Source organism: Anguilla anguilla, chromosome 10, assembly GCF_013347855.1.
Source record: "Anguilla anguilla isolate fAngAng1 chromosome 10, fAngAng1.pri, whole genome shotgun sequence".
Taxonomy (NCBI): Eukaryota; Metazoa; Chordata; class Actinopteri; order Anguilliformes; family Anguillidae; genus Anguilla; species Anguilla anguilla.
This window is the reverse complement of record NC_049210.1, coordinates 5658660-5675653: the sequence shown is the minus strand read 5'-3', so window position 1 is coordinate 5675653 and position 16994 is coordinate 5658660. Positions and strand designations below refer to the sequence as shown.

Below are 16994 nucleotides of genomic sequence, written 5' to 3'. Positions count from 1 at the left end.
CAAACCGCTTTAATCATACAAACACGTAAGTTCCTGCAACATGCCGTAAGGTCTTATATTCCAAAATTTGCCGAGACAGCATGGCAGACTTGTGTCTTCCCTCAGAACAAACAATTCTAACGAACCGAGTGTCTTACAGAGGCTGGAACTTTTTTTTTTGTTGACCAAAAACTGAAGTAAAATAAAAAGGTAGATTTTTCTAAACAGCTTTTATTCAGGATTTTTACAGGCTCACAAGATCCAAGAGGAAGACTAAATTTAAGGGGATTCCATATGGATTACGATTAAGATTTAGAGAGATTGATGGGCACATTATGTACACAAGTATAAATTCAGCTCAAAATCACACACTTAAGAAAGGTATCAGTATTTCCCCAAATATTTATGTTCACACAAATTTTGATAGGTTCCAATGACACTATTAAATGTAATCAGAAGGCCGTTTTCTGATTGCGCTTGCTGTGACCTCTTTGAGTCACGCGCTGATCCACACCTGCATTTATCCCTCCGGCCTCAAGATGGCGATCAAGTCACTGTCTAATCGTCGAATGAGTAGTTATATAAAAAAAAAAATAGTGATAATAATAATTTATTTGCGGTCTTTTACACAGCACATGCCTGACTGGCTGATTGAAATGCTGACTTTCAGGGGCATTGCCTCGGGAATGCACACTTCCGTAAATATTAGAATAACTAACAGCAAAGCGTAAATTATACACCAAGGCATCAATTTAACAACCCCCACATACTGTAAAAGCGTCTCAGCCATTTTATTTGTGCTCTTAATCATAGATTTCCCATATGTAATTATTAGTTATATAGTTTATATCCTGAAATTGAATCCAGTAGAATGATCCTCTGATGATCATTCAGTCAGTCACACTATTAGCCTACAAATGAGCAGTAACTTGATCGCCATTTTGAAAGTTGTGGAGTAGAACATTGAAGAAACAAGACCCCATGACAGGTGCAGAGCCCTAACTGAAGGAGCTTTCTGTCAAAGCATTGACTGGCGCAAGCAAACTATCAGCGGACATTTTTTTAACCCAAGTAAATTTTCTCCACTGTTATTCTGGTGACACCACACTGGGTGTGAAAATGGCTTTTCAAATACAGTCAGTGTCAATTTGTCTTGTGACTTATGGATACACAATCTTATCTAAACCAACATATGATTTTTTCTAAGAAAATCTCTTGCTATTCCCTCTTTCTATTAATGACATTAGAAAGCACACATCTGCTGAGCCACTGAAATGGGGAATTATCTACATACAAAAAAAAAGAATCTGCCCAAAAGACATGTTCATATTTTTTCCCATAGTGCCACACACAATTGAATTAAATAAATACCCTCCCTCCATTTTGTTACACTGACGCTTATTTACACAACATTAAATATACATATTCATATTCCAACATTTTTATACCGTATACCAAAAAGCAAACAAAAGGTAACTCGCTTGAAAAAGCATATCACTTGTACTTTGAAATATAGCTTTCTTTGCAGTTATTCTCCATTCTTTCTAATTCTCTAAATAAATTACTTGACAAACTGTAAATCAATACCAGGGACAAGTCTTACCTGTCATCCTAATATATACAATGCATAGAGAACACATCTTGGTAAAAGTAACATTTTGTTTTTACATCTTTTAACATAGTATCATCTTTTCTTTTACAATTTGGGAAAAATATACAGTTTTAAATTGTAACGTCTTTCCACCAGTACCAAATCCTGTTCACTTTCTGTAGTTGTATGTAGTGTTCCGTTAAATTTTGGAGTGAAGCGCCAAAGAAATGCCTTAAAATAACAACTATATCAAGTTTAAAGGGGCAATTCATCAAAAAATGAAATTAAGGTGTGTTTCAAAGTTAAATTTGTAAATTGTATTTAAATGGTTTCCATTTTTTTTCTAGAACTTAAAATGAAATCAATTGTGAAATGTGGGTTGAAAAGTAGTACCACCTTAAGTAAATTTCCTCTATAAATACCGCCCTGGATATATATATATATTTTTTTTTTTTTACTATTTTGTTAGAACAGGTCTCCCCTGATGCTATTTTGAAACATTCACAGTAATGGAGGAACAGAATCATAATTATATTCATGCTATTAACACATAAGGAGGAGAAAGTGTACCATAGGAAAAGGTCTCCTTGTGTGAAGTCTATGTAAACTTGGTCACAATTTATGTATCACTGAATCAGCAGTCATTCCTGTTGTGCTAAACACGTCATACATCAAAATAAATACATTTATAAAAAAAATAATACACAAAAATAAATACATGAATAAATATGCATTAAATAGCTGGTTCATAACTTAATTTTCCCTTCATAAATTCCAAAAAGAGAAACGGCAGCCCATTTGAGCCACGTTCAATGGACTTTTCAAATACTAAACAGCTTTGACTAGATACAACTTTAAGAAGAGCATCCTACTAATCAGTATGTAAACGAAAGTGCAGAATGAAAAACACGGGGCTTTGTTTCCATAGCTCTTTGCAGTCTCTTGGTTATCCAAATAAATAGACAAATAAATATCGTAAACACTGCAGTTACACAATATACACATTGAACCGAATAATAAATAAAGCTCTGTGTTGAGAAACGGTTTCCTGATCTGAGACTTTTGTGTAAGACGAATGCAATGTTTGAATGACTGTCTCACTGACAAAACCATTCTTCTGGCTGCTTTGGTCACTGGAGACGCTGGTCCACCTCGAAAGGTGACGAGATGCAACAGAAAGTATGTCGGTTGGCACGGCAACAACAAAAAGCTGACCTTGCGACACAGATCTAGGCCAATGAGGTTTGAAAGTTTGGGGCAGACTCGCTGTCCGTCTCTGGGTCATAGCGTCAGCTCGAAGATCACACGGTCTGCCCTTCCTCAGTTTAAATAATCCGGTTCTGTTCTTGTGCACAGCACGCCCACACTGCCCTGATCTGTTTTACGGGAGATGCTATCTTACGTCGCGTCTCTTACAACACTTACAACAATGGACTGAAGAGCGGAACAGCTGGGTTTTATACTGTAATGTTGGCAGTGAACTGGAATTCCTCAACAAAGAGGAGAAATCTCCTATTAAGCACAGACTGTTGTTGGGTATACGGTGATGCTAATGTTTTCCATTTGACTCACTCCCATTGACAAATGAATGGAAATGAATGTAAAAAAAATATATAGCATGCCATGCTTTAAAGAAAAATTTTAAAACATAGAAAATGAGTCACACATCAACCCAACGCTATCTTAATTTCCTCAAATATGGAGCGATTCCTCAGAAGTCACACTGTATTAAAAAAACAACTACAGACTGCCCACTGGCCATGCAATGAACACACTCTTTAAGATCCCTAGTTTGAATAAATAAATAAATGAATAAATCCAATCAAAAGTTGATGGAAAGTTTGATCCATTCTGGCACAGAGCTGGCTTCCTCCTCTCGAGAATTCGCCAAAGGTGAGTCCGTGGTGAATGTTTAAACACCATAGATCTTACTTCTGAGTTGGGAGTGTTTCTGAACTACAGTACAGAAGGTACGTACTTAAAGCAACTGCGAAACTAACCATGAAATAACATCGAATGGAACCTGAAATGGTTTTCTTTTAAACATAAATCCAGAGGAACTACTTGTCTGGATGTACCAAGCAATGCCTGAACATTTAAGAATTATATCCATTTGTATCGTCCACCATGTGACTTTAGTGATAATCTATGAGAGCGTGGTCAGTAGATACTTTTGCAGAGATGGACCCTGGGGGACCTGAAACGCTTGTAGAAATGTACGTATTCCCTTTGTTATTTTAGCGTTAACGCAGCAGTGCTGAAACAGCATTACTTCAATAGTACGAATATCAACGATCATCTGGGAAAACCCAGAGAATTGGGTTTTTTTTTTTTTTTACAATGAGAAACTACAGAGGAAAAGGTGCCATAATGGTGCTGGAACAGCTAAAAGAGAATACAAGTCTATCCAAGGACCTTAAATATCACTGAAGAGGAACAAACCAGCATTACACCCACCGAGTGGTGGTATTGGACAGGGTACAAGGGGGGTGGAAAATGCACACTTATACATTCCTGTTTCTTCATCTACAGTCATTCGCCTGACATGGACGTCGTTGTCCTATTAAGGAGCACAAAAATAATAATAAATTGACGAGAAGCTCAAGGTTCTAGAAACCCTTGTTGACGTCTTCTAGTTCAGCCGTCAGTCGCAGAACCGCTCGTATCCTGCATCCGCACCCCAAAAAATCCGTATAGGACCCCGGGGCTTTGTCTTGTATTGAGCCGCCGCGATCTCGACCAGGGTTCGTTCGCTTAGCGCCTTGACCGACCGTAGCTGCCAACCGAGTCGTAGCTCCGGCTCCGGCTCCGGCTCCGGCTACGCCCGCTGAGCGTGCTCCAGGAGCTGCGACTGTAGCTGCGGTAGGAGGACAGCAAGCTCCGGCTCCGGGTTCGACTGCGACTGCGGGTGAAGAGGCTGCACCAGGAGGAGTAGCTGGTGGATCGGCTGCTGGAGGAGGGGCTGGGCCGGTAGTAGGGGATGGGCCTCTTTCTGGCGCTGCGGAAAAAAACCCGCAGGAGAACAGCATGAGTCGCGCTGCTTAGGCTTTTTTGGTAAGTAGGCGAATAACACTCTTATTAAAAATGAAACACCAGTACTCTTTATCCGCCCATCTTGGAATACACGAATTTGTGGTAAATGGGAAAAGCGCCGTAGTGAATCCCGCAACAAATCGGGGACAATAACATTTTCATGCTGTCATTGCTGTTGCAAAAAAAAAAAAAATGTTGATTGAAATGGGTTGCGAAGTTCACGGGCGAACTAGCTGTGAAATGTTATTGTCAATCTACACGGTGCAGTGTAATGACAGTTTACTGTCTACCCCATGTCTCCAGAACAACTTTTAAGCAATGAGTGCACAGTCTTAATCCCACTCACCCTATCCCAGCATGCATTCTGATAAAGCGATACCAACAACAAATGCAACAATATCATGAATACGATAAATAAAACAAAATATGGGTGAGAGAATTGTGACTTAAAAGAGGCTTTGATGTTTAAATATTTCTCAAAATTATTACTATTATTATACTTTTATTACTGAGATCATTATGTTGAGCAAGGTCGATCATGTAAGCCCGGGACATTCAGGGTGCCTTCTGACTGCACTGGGAGGTTCTGCACAGACCTGGTGATTCTCCGGGCCTCCAGGTGACTGGGTGAATCTCTCCTCCTCTTCCTCATGGGAGAGTAGGACCTGCGTCTGTGTCTTTCTTTGCCCCGTCTCGTCTGCTTCTCGCAGGAGCCGTACTTCTTGTGCCCTCTCTCTGGCTCTCTGGACCTTCAGCGAGAGACAACAAAGGAGTCGGAACAGAACGTTTGCTGTTCATTGGAAACAAACAACATCAAAACAGACAATGCTGGCCTATGAGATACTCTTGTTCGCTCACTGTCTGTCTCCCTCCTTCCCCTGCTCTATGCACTGACACATAATACACATTATCTATCTATCTATCTATCTATCTATCTATCTATCTATCTATCTATCTATCTGTCTATCTGTCTGTCTGTCTGTCTGTCTGTCTGTCTGTCTGTCTATAAAAGGGCTGTCATTCTTAAAAAGATGTAAATACCAACAGTTTGCACCATATTCATTGTTTCATTATATTTCAATTCACTGGGTTGGAGTTGAATTGAATGTAAAGAGGGACAGTTTGCTATGACAATATTATAATGTCATGACTTCCCATTGCTGGTTTATCATCATTAAAGCATCGCAAGGCATTTTGAAAGACGCATACTGGGTACCTGCTGGGGGTGTATCTTGAATAACTGGAGCTCCTTTGGGAACTCCTACTGGCCGAGCTCCTCCTGCTTCTCGATTTGGCTGCATAGCTGGGCGAATGGGAGTATGACCTTGAAATGTGCAGACAGAAATCCCTTAGCTTGAGCCTCCATTTCATTCAAATTTATCAGTGCAAACAGGAGGCCACAAGAACAAAAATGCCTGAAATCTTTGAAAGAAGTAATATTCGAATGAAATGTAAGCAGCGTTTAACCCTGATTTACACTCCCGCCCCCCTCCCCCTTTGGAATGCCCCATTGAATAGCCGGGCTGGTATGGCAGTGTGTGGAATCGCCATGGAAACCCAACTGACCTCCTCGAGGACAGCGATCGGCTGCGAGAGGAACCGGGGGAGCGCCTGGAGCTCCGGGAGGATCCGCTTCGACTCCGGCTCCGGCTCCGACTCCGACTGCTGCTCCGCGAGTACGTCCTGGAACGATCGCGGGGAGGGGCGGGGCCCCGGCCGGTGGGGACCCCGAACTTCAGCCTCCCCAACGCCACGCCATTGCTTGCGGTCGCCGGCATGCTGAAAAGGGCATTTGGGTTTAAGCTTCAGGTCCTCCATTTTGTAACCTCTTTACTGCTGTACCTGGTATCTGTGACTGCGTGTATGGGTAATGTACATGGCTATGGCTTGTTTGTTGTTCTCCACTCCTGTCAGCCCACAAAATACTCCCACAATATATATAATGCTGCTTAAAGGCATACTATGCAGGATTTTTAACTTGAAAATATTCTGAAAGAACCATGCTGAGGCATATTTATGATTCCTTGGCAATCTCAGTCGTTACGCACTGTTATTCTAAAATATGTTTCTGGTCGTGGCACTCTTTTATGTGTTAGGGAGGGGTGGGTGTGGCTACAGAGCCTGTAGTTTGGGATCAGATTCAACGGAGTGTCCGTTGCTATAGGCAGCAAGCCGATGTAATGGCCCAGACACAGTGAAGCAAAAAGACAAGCCAAGCCAAGGCTCATTCAAGAATTTGAGTTACTTGGAATTGCTTTTCCCTGCCTAATGTCTGGTCTGAGAAATTTACTGGTGGTTTCTCATGAATTTGCATGTCTGTGACTTGGTCCCGGGGGTACTCAGGGGTAAGTGGGTTGCCTTGGCAGAGTTGAAGATGGAGGAGGAATCTTCTTTGATTGAAAACACAGGCTGAACAATCGTGCATAATATGCCTTTAACACCTTGAAGTGGTAATTATATGTTAGCTCTTATTTGTGTCTGCGTGTGTATGCTGAAATATGCTGATGTACAAAACACTATCACATCAGTATTCCACAAGCGTTGCACGACTCACCTTTGTCTGATCCCATTTACGTGGTTTGCCGAACCCTTTTCCGAGGGCAGCGGTTTACACAGAGAGGAGTAACTGGTGACCGAATTCCCTGAATCTGAGGCGTTGTCGCCGTCTGTGAATCTCAGTTTTTCTGGGGAGGGCAACCCTACGCACGGGCTCTTTTTGTCTTCGTTGACCTTCGACCTCGACAAGTTCGTTTTGGTTGACGGCGGAGAAGACGTGTCGTTCCCGGAGTCGTAGTCCTGTCGTCCCCTGTTCGGACCGGACAGAATGTCGTGGGGGAATCCCTTTTTGGTAAAAATGTCCCCTCCAGAATCTGACTGCACAATCTGCAAGCAGACAAGAGGCAGCCATTGCAGTGCTTGATGATGCACTCTGGGTAAGCTCAAGCAGCCTGAGAGAAGCACTGTACACACTCTATAGAGCCATGTATTTCCCTACAAAACACAGAGAAGAAATTATTTTGGGACAGGAAACTAGGAAAGATTAAGACGTCATGCAAATTTCTAGCATGCGAGTAAATGTTTAAAAAAAAGAAATCGTCAGGAAAGCAAATGAACCAAAGCAAAGTATTGGTCGAGTAAGTAAACATTTAACTAATAAAACGTATGAAAAGAACAACCAAGAAGAAAGAGGTGTATCCAAAGCAAAGAGAAAATATGTGTGAATAAAACTACCAACGGCTTTAAAGTTGAGAAAGAGAATGTAAACAGAGCCCCCAATAAAAGCATCTTTGTTTAAAGGACATCGAACAAACATCACAAAATGGGTATTATGTAGAAATTAAACAAAATTGCAGACAAAGAGATATTCCATCACTCTAACTAAGAAAGCCCTCAAGAAAAGGTACAGATTTTTTTTTGTTCTTTTTTTTTCCCCTGTAGGAAGAAATTAATTTGCCTCCAGCGACCTACAGTAAATCCCTAAGTCTGCGGATAGCATCGACTTACCAATCAAGATTTCCTCCTTAAGTAGGTAAGGTGTAAGAAAAAGGGAAGAGCGGGTAACATAAGTGCATCATTAGAGTCGTAAATTACAAGAAAAAGACAAATAACCCCTCTCTTCAATTCCTGCGTCAGCAGCTTCCAATGCCTGCTCCTTCTCCTGCTCCTCACTTCTACTACTTGTGTGAGTTTTTTTTTCCTTTTTTTTTTTTTGGGCGTTTTTCTGGGACAAGATGCTGATGTGCAAAAAGTAATTGGGTTTGAACAATTCACGGCAAACGGGGCTTTGGAGGGCGTTTAATTACAAAACAATGCTGTAAACGAAATTCACTTCCAAAAAAAGGAGTAAGGCCTATGTGTGGCTGTTCTTAGGACTTAATATATATGAGCGTGACTGATTTGGATCCGTTCTGTGCGTTTTCAATTAAGCCTGTTCAATTTTTGAGTCCTTAAGTAATCAAGAAACTTACGTGATTCTAAATAGAACGTTTCCGTTTTTTTAAAATAAGATAGTAGTGGCTGTATGTGTTCTTTTTTTATGGCGCTTGAAAGTATTCAGTATTTTTACCCGGAAGCCAAATACCAGGTCCCAAGAGTTGAAGCTTACTTTAAAATTGAGATTAAAAAAAAATAAAAATCTTAACTGACGGAGTGTTTGGTATATTGTACAAAATATTCCAGTGCCATTAACAATGGCACCCATTGTGGATCCAGATGCCTAGCTGTTCCACACACAGGTAAAACAACAGTTCCCTCTTACAGGGCGATCACACTGTGAAACTATTCCCTGTTTACGAATCAGACACGGAGTCAGTCTGCTCCAGTGGGACAGAGAGGACAAATCTGCAGAGAGGAAAATGGGTTCCCCTCCTAATCACGGTCCACTGATCCCTCTCTTCCCCATGCATCCTCCTGGGATATGGCTAAGGAAAAGATAGTGCCCGCTGCTTTAAATTGATATTTCATCCTCAAGTCTGATTTGACTTTTTTTGTTGGATTTTTTCTTACATTAATTTCTTCCCACCTTGTCTTTTGAAAACGCCCACTTTATCTTCTAGTCACTATCAATATGATTGGGGTGTGGCGCATATGTAATTGGCCATATGACCAGAAAGTTTCCGGTTCAAATCCCAGAAGGGGCACTACCATTCTACTCTTGAGCAAAGTGCTTAATATGAATTTGTTCAACATACATCCAGTGGTACAGATGGATTTCATGTTTAATGCAAGCTGTGCAAATGTCCCTGGAGGTCATTCTCAAGGTCATTCACTGAGTAAACAACAAAAGATACTGCATTTGGGCATCTTTTCTTTAGCCAATTAGTTAACGATCCCCTCGTCCCTCTCTATTTAGTTCCAGATAAACAATTGAGGGGCTTCCCCTGTGAATCGTCCCCCAAAGACCACCTTTCGCCCCCGAGATCGCTCACAATCAAAACAACATTAGCGCAGTTGGTTTAGGAAGGAAGGCTTTTGAAGCAGAGTTCATTAAGGGCTGATCTACTGGGAACTGCAACAGAAAGATTTGCAATGCTACTTGGGTATTCTAGAGAAGAGAAAAAAAATACTTATCAGCTTGACTGAAAAGTTAATATTTTATTTTACCCAGTTTAGACCAATACCCACCTTTCCCTTATTCATGAGGAAGGCTTTAGTAAAAAGGAAATATTAACAAAATACCCAATTTGGATTGAACAAATGAAAAAAAAAAGAGGTAGATTAATATTGGTGTTAATATGAGGACACACAATCTGCTTTTGAGTTTTCTGGAAACAAGAACTTCAATCGAGAATGATTTCAAGGAAATCATCTAAACACTTTTTCTTTTTAAGATGAAGCTTAGTTTTTTAAAAATGTATTGTTGAGCAACTGTGGTAGCAGGTGATGAAGTTGAGGTATAACCATTATATGGATGAAAAACTATGAATTCAAAAGTTTTTATATTCTAAATTCAGGTACAAGTCATTTTGTGAAGAAAAATAAAACCATATTGCGTTTCCTAGATCTACCGCCTTGGCAGTAGAAGAAGGCATTAAAATAGAAAGCTTCAACACATACTTTTTTCACTTCAATTAAACACTCTGTGGCCTGTGATTAAAGTATCTGAAGATGTAATTAGCATAATTTAATGATTGCCAGCAAGGAGCGAAAGGTTTCCTTGCTTCAGCAAGCCTGAGACAAAGACTCAATAGACAGATCTGAGTTTAAAAAGGCAATTTCATGATGAGAAACCAAACAAAGGCCGGAGCCTCTCGATATAGCCCTCCAAAAGATCCGCGTAACATTTTACTGCTGAAAACAGTGTTCGTGCTCAGCTCATTATTCCTTAAAGGTCAAATTATTTTAACCCCTTCCTCACATCCCATGCTGAGATAGCGTTAGCGGTTAGCGTCATACAACACGTTCAAAATAATACTGGCGAACGGCAGAAGGGGGCACTAAGTAGATTGAAGAAAAATTTGATGATTGTTTAATATGATTGAAAAGTTAAATATGTTTTCATCTGACATTTACTTTAAACCACCCTCCTCTGAAAGATATGTAATTATGAGGGCCTGCTTTCCCAATGTGGTATATTAAATATGTATCTAAATGTGTGGGATATTTGAACTTTTTTTTAGTAACTTCTTCAATATATCAGAGGCTATCGCTTGTCATTGTTGTGTTGATTCTATATGCTCCATGCATCTACCTCTTTGATGGATTGTTCCGTTTTGTATTAAGTCAATAGTATAATATAAAAACAGAAAAACAATAACAGATGACTTTAGTAGTAAAAAAGGAGGAAGCATAAAACGAGGTCAGGAAACATGAGGGAGGCCATGTAAAATGACTTAAGATCCAACATTTAAATATAAATAAAAAAATCTGCAGTAGAAAGCATGTAATCAATTTGTTTCTCAGTAGATTAATGATTTCACTTGGCTTGAAAGTCTGAACACACTTGTCGGTGTGTACATGTGTCAGAGACCATATGCCTGTAAACTCAAATTATTTTTTTAATTAAGCGGAATGTTATTAAAGTTAAAAATTTGACAAACATGGAATAGTTATTACTGATCTACAGGGAGGTTAATTGGTGCCGTAACTAATTAAATTAGATATTACACTAGCATTGGTGTGTAACATTATGAGAAAGCATAAGTTTTACATGGCCTTAATTGATTAATAAAAATAAAAAAAATTGTCAGGAACATTAGTCAGCTATCGGGTAACCTGAGAAACACTTACGCTGCCATTGGAAGGTGTCGAGTGGAAGTTTGGAGGAGTCGTACAGGCCGACTTGGTAACCGGTCGCCACTCGAACCCCGTCCGGTCCTGGGACGCGTGGCCGTTCTGTCTGAGGCCGGGACGGCTGTCTGGACCCTCCGACTGAGCGCGCTCCACAGACCTGCGCAGATGCCTACGGACAAACATGTCGGTCAGGCCCGGTGGCTCAGAAGGAACAAGCATGCAAATTGGCAACGGCGCCCTCTTGTGGTGTGGACTCATAAGGAAAATGCTGAGCTGCAGCCACTCAAATCAGCAACTGCGTCCTCTTGTGGCCAGGATCTATAAAAATTCAAGTACAACTACACAAATCAGCACTGATGCCCCCTTCTAGTGGGTACCCATAAAAACAATGAAGCAACACCTGAAAGCTTTCATTGAATTTCACTGTGGGTTAGCTTGGTATCCAGGCACTTAGCCATACAGCTAGCAAGCTGGCAGCAACTAAAGGATCTGGAAAGTATTGCATCAATATGTTCTTGGCTTTTCTCGCAAGACCAAGTCCAACCAATCATAATTCTTGTTAGTAAGCGGTATCACTTGGCATGGATTTGTATATATTAACCCGAAAGCATACCCAACAACTTTTTGGGAAAATATTGCCATTTAAAATGGCTTTCAATAACAGCAAAACAGAGCATTGCCAGACCCAGTAGGTGCTTAGCTACACTAACACATTATGGGCCTGGTTCTCAGGTTAACTGTAGATATCTTGAAGGGAAAATATGGTACAGTCATAATGGTCCTTGAGAGCTGCAATGCATCTTCCATTCACACCCTTAATTACTTAATTGTAGGAACTATTATCTGTAATTATGATATACAAAAGGCAGTAAGAAATAAGTGATTTATGTAGAGCTAGAATATGTGTAGGACTAAAGCAGTCCTAGGAGAGGACCCATTATTCCTGGACAAGCAATTGGTATTTTTTTGTTATGTTTTCTTCTCTCAGAATATTTTACTAGCTCTGCCACAAGCACAAGGGAAAAGGGAACAATTCATGATGCTACACTCCTTTGAAAGAACACCGCTTTTCTGTAAAATATGAGCAATTCATGGACAGTGATTGGTTTTTCAAGAGGCGTTTTTATAAGAACTACAAAAAGATGTCCTCTGTAAATAATCCTGTGTCATGTTGATGTATACACCTGGCAGCCTTCAAGGTCACTGCAGCTCATAAAATAACAAAACTCAAGTCTTTGTCACGCAAACAGGATTCAATGAAAAGTGAATTTAATACAGCCACTACCCTTTATGAGCATGTGTGTTGTATGCCTATATCACTCAGAGGGATCTGCTTTCTCTGTGATTTTTCTCACATGGCGAATAAAACTAGTTTTTATCTCCGCTGTGATGTTCCCGGGCAGAAGGCTCGTTCTCTTAATGGTCCTGAAGATTATTCCAGAAAAGGGACACAAGATTCCTGATTGGCCCAAAGACACGCGTCAACCGTTAAGGCATCCAATGGGCACAGGGTACTCAAATGCTGCCAGAGACAGGATTGGCTGCTTTGCATGCCAGCCATGGCCAGGGCGGGAAAGTACATGGGCTGTCGGTTGGTCGGTGAACAGCAGCAGCAATGCCTTGGCCCATGCAGGCCAGCAGACTGGTTCTCAACCCACCAGTGGGAGAAAATATGTGGGACCCAGGTAGGACCACACGTTGGTTGGACAGGATCTCAGACCACATGAAGTCACCTCGTAGTTGTTCCAATGACCATGATGTGCACTTTTGTACGTCGCTTTGGATAAAAGCGTCTGCTAAATAAATGTAATGTAGTGTAAACAGAGGACATGCTCTTTGAGGGGAAGACAGGTGCTTTCACATGCGCCCACGCAAACGGAAGCAGACGTCGACCGCGCCGTAAAACAATTGTCCGCTGAGGCGCAGGGTCCTTGGGAATTGGAAGACAATTCCCATTGTTCCTCATTGTCTCCCCAACAACGGCGCGCCCCGATTTTCCTTTTCCCGCGGAGCGGAATGCCAAGCCGAGCAACGTTCCATTTCTGTAATGATTTTCCTCTGCCAAGCATCCCATGGAAATTCCAAATAATGGAGAGATCAAGAGGGATTTGAAAGCAATCATCTTTAGCTTAAGACTATTTCAATTTGAAAAGCCTGGCTCCTTTTCTCCTGCCTGCTCTACGACGAGAGGTCTGTGCTGTCCGTGTGTATGAATGGGGTGCGTGAATAAATTAGTGATTACCAAGTGCCAAACTAAGCTCGTAAATCAAACGTAACCATAAACTGTGAAGGCTGCTCAAACCAAGAGCTGCTAGAAACACACTATAGTCAGTATGAAATTTTATTTCTTTTGCCCAAGACCATACATACCTACCCACCCACCCACCCACCCACCCATGGTGTTGTATTAGGAATGGTGTATGTGAACTTAGCAAACCCTGAGGCTGGTGGTCAAGGGAATGCTCGACACAGATTAGGTATCTATGAGCATACCCATTCAGTTTACTCCAAACAACCCCCCCCCCCCCCCCTTTCCCCACCCCCTGTGCTGTAACGCATTTCCACAGACTACCAATCGATCCGTGTCCCTGTTTTTTTTTTTTTTCCCTCCACAGCCGGGGTCTATGAGAAACCGATTAAAAGCCACCCGGCCATCCGTCGGAATGTCACCTCTGTGGTATCAGTCATCGCCGTGGCAGCAAACCGAGGTTTTTTTTTTTTTTTTTTTTTTCCCTCTCTCCCGCAGCAGATAAGATAAACAGACGCCCTCTCCCCTCACCTGCTGTCGGCGCTGGAGCATCGCCAAGCGGAACTCTCCGACTCTGACCGCCGGTGGCGTCGTCTCCGGTGCGCGTGACTCCGTGACCTGCGCGGCAGAGCGAGACGGCGGACAGATAATCAACTCCCGCCCCCCCCCCTCTCACCGAGGAGAGAGCGAGCGAGCGCGGCGATGGCGGACCTTCGCCCCAGAGAGGGACGGGCGACACCGCGATACGGGGTTGCGCTCCCCCCTGTAAATTAGCTGCGAGGACGGCGAAAAGCGTTACTCCTTATCTTTCTGAAAACAAGGGTGATTGCCCCTCCGAGTGCAGGAGCGATAACAGCAACGGGAGCACTTCAGACGCACGCTGTGGCTCGGAAGCAAGTTGTAGAAAACTGCGCTTGCCCAAAGTCAACTTGTTGAGAGTGACCACAGCTAAAATGGAATAGAATTTAAAATGGAACTTAACTTATTACTTATTTGTCTTTGTCTGCCTTGGATCCAGTGACCTACGTATGAACCAACCCCAGGCACTCCATCTCTACAGCATCAGGACTAAAAATCGACCTTTAACTCGTCTCTCTGGTCATGTTGGAGGAGAGTAGGGACACAGTAGCTAACATCCCAAAAAGCAAGCACAGAGGGCTGGCTGGGATCGAAAGATAGACTCGGATCTCTGAGGTGCAGGAGCTGGCCGAGGGGTTCTGCTGGAGGCGCAGCCCCCAAAAATTCTCCTCAAGGTCAGAAGCACGGTTCGGTTCAGCTCAGAGCACTATAAAATGTTGCCGGCTCCCGGTGTGAAATTGGTTTCTCTCTCCCCCTCTCCCTCTCCCTCTCCCTCTCCCGCCCCCTTTCACTCCGCCCCTGTTTGGGAGTGTTTGGCAATGTGCCACAAGGTTGGCCTCTGATACTCCCATGCCTGCCCCGCCTCCCCCCCCCCCCCCCATCCAAGTCTAATCTTAGAGCAGGCAAGCACCTGCAGTTCTGCCCACCAGGAAGAAGCCTCAACCATGCTATGAAACATCCCATCGCCACCAGTGCAGTCACTGCCTCCCCGTTCTGAAGTCCTATCTGTCCAGGGCCCACCTGTCCAGGATCAGCTAACCAAAACCCTCTGCTAACTCGACCATAATACACTGAAATGATCAAACTGATCCCAGGTCAGTGTTCATAGGGGCAGAGTTGGTTTAAACCAGTTAAAATCAGTTAGTTAAAAACATGTTGGTCCTAGAGGCCCACAGGCCTTTCTGATATTAGTTTTCACTGTAAAATCAGTGATTGATTTAGACCCAGAGATACACAGAATCCTTGTTCACCATAGGCAAAATCAGTCAACTGTGTTGAAAACTGCTTGATCAGTAAAGAATAACAACAAAAAGCAGCATGTCTGTCTCGCTTTGGTCCTTAAACATTGGCCACATCTGGCTCTGTACATTTCCATCAGTGTATTGTCGTGGGAAATTCTAACGCAGAACCAACAAAAAAACAAGAGGAGAAGAACAAGACCGACTTCCCCCGAAGGAAATCAGAGAGAACATTATATTATACGGCGGTGTTATCTGCGGCCTCTCCTTAAAAAATCTTCCCTGGGAACGCAGCCTTTAGTTCAGGCTGAATGAATGACAGTGAGCACAAACAATCAGGACAGCGCTACACAAGGCTAGCACAAAGGCTCGGTTATATCGCCGATGTCCTGGATCCGGAACTGATTTCCCAAATGTAATTTTCAAACTCTCGGCACAGTTCAAGCATCGCGCGGTGGCCACGGCAACGGCTCATTGTTTCTCATGCCTCCAACGTTTTAATATAAAAACACGAAAACAAGTGACAATAACCAACCTTTTCTTGTGCTTTCTGTACTCCTTTCTTTTGCTTGAAGAGCTGAAAAGGGAATCAGAGGATCATAAGATAGGGATCACATACTGAGGATTCACAGTTATGAGAAATCACAGAATCATTAAAATGACATAGTGAGGAATCATATAGTCCTAAGAACCATGGTCTGAGGTCTGAAATGGAATTAGCTTTGTTTTTAATGAAAGTAATTAATATAATGTTCTAATTATTGCTAAAATATGTACCTGTGCCTTCTCTTTTTGGAGGCTGACCTGGAAGAACAAATGAGAAAATGATCACTGCTGAAATCTTTTTGTTACTGCGACCAACAAAAGATGAGCTTTTGAACATTCTAATTACTCATTACTCCATACTGGGGAGAGAAAAAAAAAAGGCGGGAAAAGCATAAAAACAAAAAACAAAGTTGTTACGTGAAAAGTACCTGTTTCGTTTTCTTTTCTTAGAGCTCTTCTTCTTCTTCTTTTTTCTCACCGGAGAGAGGCTGCGCGAGGGAGACCTGCCAATCAAAGGGACGGTTAAAAACAACAGCGGCGGCGCTCTTCCGCGAGTCTCCTTTCTGATTCCGGCAGCTTCCGCGGGCCACGTCAGCCCCCCCGCTGCGGCGGTCTCCGGCTTCTGAAAACGGCTCGCACCTCAGCGGGGGGGGGGGGGGGGCGGAACCTCGCCCGGCCGTTTCAAAAAGCGTCCGTTATCGTCAATATTTCATGAACTGACCTTTTCCTCCTCCGTTTTCTCTCTGATTTCTTCTTCTTCTTCTTGCCCTTGGGCGCGGGCCGAGGGGTGGGATCATCATCAAAAGACAGGCTGAAACAAGAAGCAGAGCTCTGCTTTTATCTGGGCCCTTTTCCAGGATCTCTGGGTGAGCTTCAACGCTGCCACATCCCAGAATATCATGAAATATTAATTGATGGAAGCCGGGCACAGAAGCCGTAAACTTGGCATTGTGATCGGTTCCATTTGATCAGTCAGTGAATTCAATTTTTAAGAAACATTTGGCACGATCCACACAGATATTCAAACCAAAGCTGTGATCTAGATCAG

The 16994-nt window shown here is 42.5% G+C and overlaps 1 protein-coding gene across 1 annotated transcript in view; it reads right to left on the bottom strand.

Annotated features, from left to right (window-relative positions):
- Nucleotides 1–190: 190 nt before the first annotated feature.
- The window catches only part of srrm4 (serine/arginine repetitive matrix 4), a 61758-nt gene continuing 44954 nt past the window's right edge, over nt 191–16994 (bottom strand). The window contains exons 3-13 of the mRNA XM_035379134.1: nt 16668–16757; nt 16375–16449; nt 16178–16204; nt 15936–15977; nt 14115–14201; nt 11333–11504; nt 7158–7486; nt 6170–6382; nt 5820–5927; nt 5200–5352; nt 191–4568 (exon numbers count right to left, since the gene is read on the bottom strand). Of these exons, the coding sequence (XP_035235025.1) occupies nt 4325–4568; nt 5200–5352; nt 5820–5927; nt 6170–6382; nt 7158–7486; nt 11333–11504; nt 14115–14201; nt 15936–15977; nt 16178–16204; nt 16375–16449; nt 16668–16757 (1540 nt within the window). The 3' untranslated portion in view covers nt 191–4324. The remainder of the gene's footprint in view (nt 4569–5199; nt 5353–5819; nt 5928–6169; nt 6383–7157; nt 7487–11332; nt 11505–14114; nt 14202–15935; nt 15978–16177; nt 16205–16374; nt 16450–16667; nt 16758–16994) is intronic.